Source organism: Olea europaea, chromosome 12, assembly GCF_002742605.1.
Source record: "Olea europaea var. sylvestris chromosome 12, O_europaea_v1, whole genome shotgun sequence".
NCBI classification, from domain to species: domain Eukaryota; kingdom Viridiplantae; phylum Streptophyta; class Magnoliopsida; order Lamiales; family Oleaceae; genus Olea; species Olea europaea.
In genome coordinates this window covers 5,306,002-5,317,622 of record NC_036248.1, presented here as the reverse complement: position 1 = coordinate 5,317,622, position 11,621 = coordinate 5,306,002, and the positions used below count along the sequence as shown (strand labels likewise).

The following is an 11,621-nucleotide window of genomic DNA, read 5'->3' as shown; positions in this document are numbered from 1 at the left end:
CAATCTGCGCTTCACTGATGGCCAGAGTCGTTCAAAAAGGAGATGGATGGCACGGCTAGGATTGAAGGGGGCTAATGAAAAGTTGCTCGTCAAAAGAAGATTGCGAGTATTTATAGCCTCTGCCTCCACCTTATTAATGGTGTGGAAGCGGTCTATCAAATTCTTTGAATAGCAAGGGGGAACGGGCCAAGTTTGGTCAAAACCAAGTTGGTGAGCAAAAAATTGGGGAGCATATATTTCTACCCCAACCTTGGCATTAGTCCCAGTCAAAATATCATGGAACAACTCCCTCCCGGTCAAAAACTGAATCCAAATGAACAGAGAGGTGCTTGCACTATCCATAGTGGATGGAGGTTGCACATAATCTGGAGTCAAAAAAGGAGGAAAAGGAAAGAAGGAAGGAATTGAATTCAAAGTATAAAAGAATGAAAAAATGTCCCTTCTGGACATATTTACAGGAGTCAGGGGCTCAATGGCTAGCACATAGCAGCTAGCAGAAGGACTGGAAAAAGATGGAGCACCAAGCGATGGAAAATAAACTCTCAACCACATTTGAGCGAACCGAAGAGGCTCACTGCCAGTGGGAGGTGCACCATTTTTCAATTGAGATTGAAGAGAAGCCATGCCTGTATAGAGGGTAGCTAAAAAGAAAGAACATAAATTCAGAGGCCTACCACGCGCCAATTCGTGCGCTATGGGTAAATAGTTCAAGGAGGGCTTTATGCTTCGCACACAAAATATATTTACAAAGCCAAATCAGAAGAAAGGCCACTCGCTCAGTATGGGAAGGCTCAGCGCTTGAGTGGTTATGAAGGGTTTGCAGGCTTGAATAAGACTCGGTGAGGCCTTTACAAAATTTTGGAGCGACACCAAAAATCAAAATACCAGGAAAAATGGTATCGCCCAAAGGTGGCAGATTTACTAGGGCCCCAACATCCCTTAAGGTAATGGACATGGGACCAAGAGGAAAAACAAAAGTATTATACTCAGAAGACCAAAAACTTAAAGCGATTGGAAAAAATACTGGGTCAAAAATAGGGGGTTGAAGAGAGATTTCTAACAAATCAGAAATTCTAGCATTATCAAAAATTGCCTTAGTAGGACCATGGTCCACAAGGCGAGCATGTCATCTATGAAAAATGACATCAAATTTAGGCCAAGTGTGAATACCTCTTTCGCGAAGTAGCCCTAGCGGCAAAGAATTTCGAAACGGAGGGCCCTGAGTACAAGGGAACAGCTAACCGACCGCCGCTTGTTCGATGGCCTCGGCATTGTTGAATGAAGGACCTAAATAGAACTCATTGAGTTTGACATTGGCCGGTGTAAGAAAGCTCGGAGTTACATATGGCCGAGTAAGGAGTTTTTGAAAGTCTTCGAAACTGAAGGAGTCACCAGACTGAGATTGTGAAGCAGCTATTAGGGACGAAATAGAGTTTTGCAGAGTTACGTAGCAGAGAAGCAAGGAGATGAACAGTAATATTGCAAGAGAGGCGCTAAAAAATGAGGCGTGATTTAGTGGTGCAATGAAATAGCGTATTTGGGGGTTATAAAGTTTGCAAACGTCGCACCTTTTCAGGCTATGGAAGAAAACAATGATTGAAATTCTTGGGAATTTCGAATGTTACTGGGAAACACAAAGTGAATATGGCAAAAATTAATAATTTGTATTAATTCTGCCATATTGGGGGGTAATTGTTGACACACAAAAAGTTCAGCCCAAGTCGAATAGCCCAAGGAATGAAGCCCAACTGGAAGATCCCCAAAAATCAAATAGCCCAAAAAACGAATCAATCGGGCAATACAAGATAAAGACTCAAATAGAGAAGCCCATGAACGCGGTAATACCATCGCCCAAGGTTGCAAGTCGCCCAAGATTTGAGCGAATGAATTGCCATGCAGTCGCCCAGAGCTGTGACCCTGCTCTCGTCCAAACATTCGAGTCGCCCAACATCTTAGCAAGCATAAGATGTTATGGTGCAGTTAATAAAGTAATTATTGGGTAGTCCTACCACGTCCCATGATTCAAGGAATTCAATTGAAGACGGTTGAACGACAAAAGTAATGGTAGCAGTTAGAGAAGGCAGTTTCATGACAAGTTGGCCACTACAAGGGAAGTGGGCAGTTATAGAGCGATCAAACAGTTTTTAAGCAGTTGATCACGAAGAGATCATTTAGGGAGTATAAAAGGAAGAAAAGACATAGAACAAAGGACCTCGAATCAAACACTCTCAAACAGAGAATATGTAACTTTCAATTTCTTAGTTTAGATTTAAACACTTCTTTTACAGTAACTCGTGTGCTTGCGCCCCTTGGAGGCATTCTGTTTTTATTTTCCAATTGTAAAGTCATCGCCAATAAAAATGCCCCTTTTTGGGACTTTGTCTCAAGAGATTTGTCACTTACACAATCGTCTGATCCCTTTTTAATTGTTAGCGACTAACCCGCGCGAAACAGTAATAATCTCGACATTAAGCCTCAGTTGGTCTCCTTTTTTTTTTAAATTCATTTTTTGTTGAATTCATTTTCAACTATATATTTCATCATTTTTTTTTCACTAAAATCTACCAAACATTTAATTTTTAACTAAATCAAACAGGGGCTAACATATTTTTACTATTATCTAAATTAGGGATGGCAACGGATCGGTTCAACCAAAATCGTCACCGAACCGTTAAATTTTTTGTCATACCATAACCGCACCATAACCACGTAAATCGGTTCGGTTCGATTCGATTTAGTTCGTATCTCAGTTCGACTCGATTAATAACCACGAAAATAAATTATTTTTTTATAAGTCCATCCGTCAAATTGATATAAAATAATTATGAAAATAGAGTCAATGAAAACAAAAACACAATATTCCAAACGAAAATGCAAACATTATCCCAAATTTCAATTGCAAAATACAAATTTAACAAACAATATTATGAATATAATAATACTAAATTTTTCCTTCATTCTTGATTCTTGTGCATTGTAGTTACTTGATTCATGCTCAATAATTCAAAAGTTTCAACCTTAACTCATATCAATTTTCATTCTTCCTCACAACTCTTGTTAGCATAGGTCAGCACTCAAAATTAATTCTTATATAGTAAATAAGAAATGTAAGTAGAGAATATAACGATACTACCTAATCCACAATGGTTTTAACTAAGATTTAAATAAAAAAAAATGTACATTTTCGTCAACTTCCTCCTCACTAAACCTTGCCACCCTAATAAAAGAATGGTTTTTTTAAGCGGGTAATCGGTTCGAATTCGGTTTGACGGCATAAATACCATACCCGCACCGCCACGACCCGGTTCATTAAAATCAAATATCATATCTGTCATATTACACCATCGATTTTATTTTTTTCGCCCTATCCGGTTTGGTTAACTGCAGTTTTCAATTTTAACGGTTCAAATTGCCACTCCTAATCTAAGTGCTTGTATCAAACATGTTGGTGGTTTTAAGCAGGAGATATCGTCTAATTAGAGTAATCACCCGATTTTGGATTCGGTTACCAATTTTTCCAGTTGAACTGATCGTTTGTGTCGATTTTGATAGCATTAGTATTAATCTCAATAGTTGCCACCTGCACTCCTAATTAATTACACAAGATTACAATATAAAATCAACCAAAATTTGGTGAAAACCCCCAATTTATCGAATGTGACCCTATAAATGATCACAATCCAATTTTCTCAAGCTTAATTGCAAGGAAAATTTTTATAACTAAAAGATTAAGTATGGTCTATCTTAAAACTAAAAAGAAAGGTCTAAACTTCCAAAATCAGATATTAATTAAATTTCATTTATGAAATAACTAATTAAAATTATATTTTATTACTTACATATATTAAGGTCACAAATCTATACCATGTGATCACAAATTATCGAATTAATTGCTTACAAATTATTTTTCAATCACGAATAAAAAAATTTTAGGTCATGAATTATTTCACGATCATAAATGAAAATTTTTTTAGGTCACAATTTATTCGTCGATCACAAATCAAAAAATTTGTAGGTCACAATTTATTTATCGATCCCAAATCACAAATTTTATAAGTTACAATTAAATTTTTTAGGTAACATATTATTTATTGATCCAAGTTATTGGTCACATTGCTTATAGAATATTCAATTTATAGGTTTCAATCTCAAATAATTGGTTACAAACACCTCATATCACATATAATCCATGCCAATCACCCACAACCACTAACCACCACCACCGCTAACAGCACTACTATAAGCACCATTGTCCCTATCGCTGCTACCACCCCCACCAAATACATCGTCGTCGCTTCCTATACCCACAATCGCCTGCTTCAATAACCACTGACCGCCTTCACCTTCATCTGTAACTCCAATCACCCAACACATCATCACCACCACCTCCAGCTAGAATTTACCATCTCATACAACACTATCACACCACAGCCACCACCTCACCAACAAAAACCCTAACCGCAACAAAAATACACCAAAAGTTCTGTAAAGCAACAGATCGGAGAAACTACCAAAAAATATAGTTGTAGCTGCGGTTGTGGCACAGTGTCTTGACTGCATGTAGCGGCACAACTTGTGAGTGCCGCATGTAGCTGCACAACGTTGTAGCAACGTAATGTCGATTTAAGCCGTGGGTAGAACTGTCAAAGGTCTCTTTGCGCGATTGTGGTGCAGTCGCTATCTCTGTTGACAGATAGAGAATGGAGGATGGATGAAAGAGATGAGAGCAAAGGGGGTGGAGGAAATGGTTGCAGATAGCCACCAAAAATAGACAATTTTCCAAAATGGTCGTTGACTATTGTTTTAAAAAAAAAATTGAAAAATTTGTAAAAACCTTAAAAACAATGAAAACCCAATATTACCCCTAACAAATCACTCTCAAATCGACGTCTGGAGAAAGAAGGAAAAGAAATAGCAAGGAAATCGACGACTTTTTTTTGGAAGGAGACCGACCGGCCACCATTAGAGGCGAAGAAAGTGAGTTTTGCTTATTTTTTCCCCATTAATCTTTGAACTTGGATGTTGAATGTTTATTTTGTTGGAAATAGTGGTAAAAATCTTTGTAAATTATGTAAAATTACTAGAAATTGCCTCTTTTGAGTTTTTTTGGCTGGAGATAGCCGTCTTCTTCAACAAATGGCCCAAGCCGTCTAATGACGGCCTGGGCCTTTTATCTTATTTTTTCCCCTGTGAATTAAACAATTGAAACACACAACAATAAATTATTATTTAAATAATTATTTAATCATTACTTAAATAATAATAATTTAATTATTATTTAAATGATAAATGAAAAATATAAATAATGAATAAATGTTAATAATCAAAATACGTAATTAAAATTTAATTGAAACAAATTTATAACATTTGAGATAAATAATTAAATATTTACGTTTGCTTGTTCAATAAATAATTTAAATAATCATTCAATATAAGTAATTAAATCAAATAATTTAAATAAACAATTGAAACAAATAAATGAAAAATAATTGGAATAAATAATTAATTGAACCACACAAAAATAAATAATGAATATTTAAATAATAATTAAATGATTATTTAAATGATAAATGAATAAATGTTAATAATCAAAATATCAATTAAAGTTTAATTAAAATAAATTTCTAACATTTAAAATAAATAATTAAATATTTATGTTTACTTATTCAATAAATAATTTAAATAATCGATCAATATAAGCAATTAAATCAAATAATTAAAATGAACAATTGAAACAAATAAATGAAAAATAATTGGAATAAATAATGAATTGAAAAGCACAAAAATAAATAATGAACGTTTAAATAATAATTAAACGATTATTTAAATGATAAATGAATAAATGTTAATAATCAAAATATTAATTAAAATTTAATTGAAATAAATTTCTAACATTTGAAATAAATTATTAAATATTCACATTTACTTGTTCAATAAATAATTTAAATAATCATTCAATATAAGTAATTAAATCAAATAATTTAAATGAACAATTGAAACAAATAAATGAAAAACAATTGAAATAATAATTAATTGAAACGCACAAAAATAAGTAATGAATATTTAAATAATAATTAAATGATTATTTAAATGATAAATGAATATTTGTTAATAATCAAAATATTAACTAAAGTTTAATTGAAATAAATTTTTAACATTTAAAATAAAGAATAAATATTTACGTTTATTTGTTCAATAAATAATTTAAATAGTCAATCAATATAAGTAATTAAATCAAATAATTTAAATGAACAATTGAAACAAATAAATGAAAAACAATTGTAATAAATAATTAATTGAAACACACAAAAATAAATAATGAACATTTAAATAATAATTAAATGATTATTTAAATGATAAATGAAAAAATGTTAATAATCAAAATATGAATTAAAGTTTAATTGAAATAAATTTCTAACATTTGAAATAAATAAATAAATATTTACGTTTGCTTGTTCAATAAATAATTTAAATAATCATTCAATATAAGTAATTAAATCAAATAATTTAAATGAACAATTGAAACAAATAAATGAAAAACAATTGAAATAAATAATTAATCGAAATGCACAAAAATAAATAATGAACATTTAAATAATAATTAAATGATTATTTAGATGATAAATGAATAAATGTTAATAATCAAAATATTAATTAAAGTTTAATTGAAATAAACTTCTAACGTTTGAAATAAATAATTAAATATTTATGTTCACTTGTTCAATAAATAATTTAAATAATCGATCAATATAAGTAATTAAATCAAATAATTTAAATGAACAATTGAAACAAATAAATGAAAAATAATTGGATTAAAATAATAAAAGTAAGTAATTAAAACGTAGATAAACAATTGAAATAAATATCTAACATTTAAAATAAATAATTAAATATTCAATTAATAATTAAAATAAATATTGAATAAACAACTAAAGAAAATATAACGAATAATTACATATTTACGTTTAAATGTTCAATAAATAATTTAAAGAAAATAATTAAATATAAAATTATAATAAATAATTAAAATTAAGCATTCAATAAACAATTAAAATAAATGTTAAATAAATAAATAAACAATTGAAATAAATAATGAACATTTAAATAAAAATAAACAATTTAAATAATTGAGAAATAATTTAAATAATCATTCAATATAAGTAATTAAATCAAATAATTTCAATGAACAATTGAAACAAATAAATAAAAAACAATTGAAATAAATAATTAATCGAAATGCACAAAAATAAATAATGAACATTTAAATAATAATTAAATGATTATTTAGATGATAAATGAATAAATGTTAATAATCAAAATATTAATTAAAGTTTAATTGAAATAAACTTCTAACGTTTGAAATAAATAATTAAATATTTATGTTCACTTGTTCAATAAATAATTTAAATAATCGATCAATATAAGTAATTAAATCAAATAATTTAAATGAACAATTGAAACAAATAAATGAAAAATAATTGGATTAAAATAATAAAAGTAAGTAATTAAAACGTAGATAAACAATTGAAATAAATATCTAACATTTAAAATAAATAATTAAATATTCAATTAATAATTAAAATAAATATTGAATAAACAACTAAAGAAAATATAACGAATAATTACATATTTACGTTTAAATGTTCAATAAATAATTTAAAGAAAATAATTAAATATAAAATTATAATAAATAATTAAAATTAAGCATTCAATAAACAATTAAAATAAATGTTAAATAAACAAATAAACAATTGAAATAAATAATGAACATTTAAATAAAAATAAACAATTTAAATAATTGAGAAATATAATTTTTCAAAATAATTTATTTAAATGTGTAATTAAATATAAATAATCAAATTTAATTAAATAAAGAATGGAAATAAATTTCTAACATGGATTAAAATAAACTATGAAATAAATAATTTTACAAAAATTTGTTTTTCGCTTTTTATAAGTTGTTGTCTAATTTTTAATTCATTTTCTTTATTATCTGTCATTTCGTGCGTATATTACTTACAGTTCGATTAGTTGAATTTTGTAACATTATGTTTCAAATGTTCTAACATTTGAAATTTTGTAGGATGGATTACCATTTGGACGCAGCCTTGAGAGAGGTCCTAGCGAACTGTAACTTTGTCAGCTTCACAGCAGTGTTAGATTCATTAGACAAGGAGCACGCAGGGATATTACGTCGATCATGCCTATGACCCTTGTATTCGCTGCGATCTGTACAGTTCTCTGGACTATTAATCAATTCATTATTGTGTCGGCTGCTTAAGCCAGTTGACGGAGATGCTCTCTATTTTGATCTCGGGGGCAATGTTGCTACATTTTTTATACTCGAGTTTGCCATCATCATTGGATTGAGATGTACGGGCGAAGAGGTAGTGGGAGCCAGTATTTCGATAGACAAGAGGCTGCTGAATGATTATTTTAATGGACACACAACATTGATACTAGTGCAGTTAGGAGATGCATTCAGGGGATGCAACCAGATGTCCGACAAGTTAAAGTTAGGGATGTTGTTTATACTGGAGAGCGTACCAAGGTGTCATCACAGGAAGACGTCGATTGACGTTTTTTATTTGCAAGCTGTTGATGACATCGATACGTTCAACAGCTATCCGTGGGGGCAAAGATGCTTTGTTGATACTTTACACGTCTTCAGGAAGGGGCATTCGATGCCTATGGGAGATAGGCCAGAACGTAAGTACGATGTGTATAGCATGTCGTTAGTTTTGCAGGTAAATGTTTAATATAATGAGTTATCTATTTTTTTTTATTAAATTGTACATAAAATAATCGTAATTGTTGCAAATATGGGTCTACGAGACTATCCCCATCCTGGTTGGTCGGTATGCGAGAGGGGATACATGCATCCCTCGGATGCACCGCTGGCGAGTACAAGATAAGCCTCTTGCAAAACAGTTATCAGCTATTCTCGACGATCTTGAGGTACGTATTATATATTTGTGTTTTCTGTTATATGTCATTTTCGAAATCTCGATACGTGGTTAGTAATTTGATGAAATGTCAATATGTCAGCTTGAAGTCCTCAATGAGCTGACACCATCGATCGAGGAGGAGGATCAGACTTATATCCATGAGTTGTTGACAGATCGTGCTACTCGAGAGAGGCCTGAGTCCATCGTCGATCGAGACACGGTATGTTAATTGAATATAATATGTTGATTATCGTTATAATTTTTTAATTAAGTTATTCATTTGTAACGTTTATTTTTTTAGGAGCGCAATCGATTATCACTTTCGCAGAGGGTGTCACATTCCCCGAGGATATAGCCTCCGTCGAGGGTGTCACCTCCCTACATGTGATCACCTTCGCCGAGAGTGTCACCTCCCTACATGAGATCACTGTCTCCTGCGTCCAGACACCTCCCACGTGGATCAGCTGCATGTAGACAGAGTGCTTCCATTGATGATATGTTCCGACTTATGATGGAGATCAGAGACGACGTAGCTCACTTACGAAGCAAAGTAGTTGACTTACGATGTGATGTCAGGATGGTACAGGTCGGTTTAGGAGACTTTTATACTGAGGTCGTAGCGATACGAGGCGACATAGTAGGCTTGCGTGGGACTAGTGAGTATCGAGATGGAGTGGGTGGCGGAGGGACAGGCGGCTATCAGGACGGAGAGGGTGATGGAGGAACAGGTGGCTATCGGGACGGAGGGGGTGACGGAGGGACCGGTGGTTGTCAGGGTCGAGGAGGTTAGACGGGGTATGTTAACTCGTTGTGAGCATCGGATAATGCATTAATTTCATATCTCGGTGGCCCGATGAAGATGGAGATGGAGAATCGAGCTCCGATGGAGACGGTGGAAGAGGTCAGGAGGGTATCGGAGGAGGAGGGTGTCAGAGGAGGAGGGGGTATTAAAGGCGAAGGTTGGAAGAGTGCCGGAGGAGGGGTCGTGAGGATGTCGGAGGAGGAGGGGATACCGAAGGCGGAGGTCAGGAGGGTGCTGCAGGAAGAGGTCGTGAGGGTGTCGGAGGAGAGGGTACCCGAAGCGGAGAGGGTACCATTTCGGACGCCAAACTCGCCGGACGTAGTTTTTGTGTCGGAGAGGACAAAGGATGTGGTCCCGATGGTAGGTGAGGGAGTGTCGGAGATCGGGAGGGTGTCACGTACTGTTGACGTGTCGGAGCTGGTAGTCAGCAAGAGGCCAAGGGTACCATCACAGTACGTCATTTCTCCGTTTATCGCGAAGGCGAAGAGGAGGAGGTTCGTCGATGGCACGCGCCGAATTTATTCAGGAAGGTGGACTACATCAAGTGGAAAGGGTTCAAGATGGAGTGGAGAGCAATTACACCTGGGTAAGTATTGTATTATTCGTTAAGGATTAGTACATTACGCAGATGCTGACACATCTATATTTTTACTTCACAATTTCTTTACTTATTTTTCAAAGTCAGTCGCAGGATTGCTCATAAGAAGATCTCGGACGCTTACAACTAGTTTCACGACATCACCACTTCGGGGGCTTGGCTCGCCGACGAAGTAAGTGAAGTAATAATATTGTTATTTATTACGTATACATATTTTTGAGTTTTGAATTTATAAAATTAAATTACTCATTTTTTAATTGGTGTTTCCTGGTGCAGCACATTGACTTCGCCTTGGATTTGCTACGAGATCGAGCTGAACGACATTCAAGATCGTTCAACATTCCTGGCCGACTCATATTGAACACTGAGTTCATACGTGCCATTGACATTGAGTACCAGACGTTCCAAACTATGGATAGCGAGTACACGATGTCTACATATATGATGGAGTGGGTAGTAGAAATGTGGCCGAGTGTAGGGGGAAAGCCATGGGATGGTTGTACGCATCCATACATCCCGGTGTGTGTGAATTATCACTACATTGTAGTGAAGATTGTATTCGTCGACTCGACTACGTATTTATATGACCCCGATCATTCATGCCGGGCACAAGGTCAGCTCGAGCAAAATCTGGAGTCGGTGTCTGTGATCGTCCCCATGCTGGCTAGAGGAGCGAAATTACTGTGCAGGACAGACTGACCACCGTAAGGGACGCGACGATGGCAAGACAGCAAATATCAAAAGTGTTTGTTATTTTATTTTTGTAATTTACAACTTCCGTTCTAATTAGACGGTGATGTGTTAATACAATATTTTGTAATTGTAGGGGTGATTGTGGCATGTTCGCTATCAAGTACATAGAATTTTTGAGTGTAGCACAGAAAGTCGATGTAATCAACCAAGCGTGGATACAAAATTGGAGAAATAAATTAGCTTGTGATTTATTTGAATTTAATGGTGATCCGTTGATACTGAAGCCATGTTTTTAAAAATAATTATACATATTATAACGTTTAAACATTGCATATTTCATTCATTCATTCATTTGTAATTACGAAATAATTGTAAAATATATATTATTTTTTTAATATTTTATTTTTATTTTTTAGTTTATGTGTTTATTTAAATGTTTCATGACGTATTTATAATGTTTGGATATATGGTGGAGAACGCACTGAGTTCTAAAAAAAAATTTCAAATATTACGAAACTAATTAATGAAATATTGAAATAAAAAACTAAATCTAATAATTAACATAAATAATTAACATTAA

General features: G+C 33.1%; 1 protein-coding gene across 1 annotated transcript; it reads left to right on the top strand.

Annotated features, from left to right (window-relative positions):
* The first annotated feature begins 9,366 nt into the window (after positions 1 to 9,366).
* LOC111406476 (glycine-rich RNA-binding protein-like) lies at positions 9,367 to 9,738 on the top strand. The gene has a single exon (XM_023035894.1). It carries the CDS (start codon positions 9,367 to 9,369, stop codon positions 9,736 to 9,738), a length of 372 nt encoding a protein of 123 aa, XP_022891662.1.
* Positions 9,739 to 11,621: the final 1,883 nt, after the last annotated feature.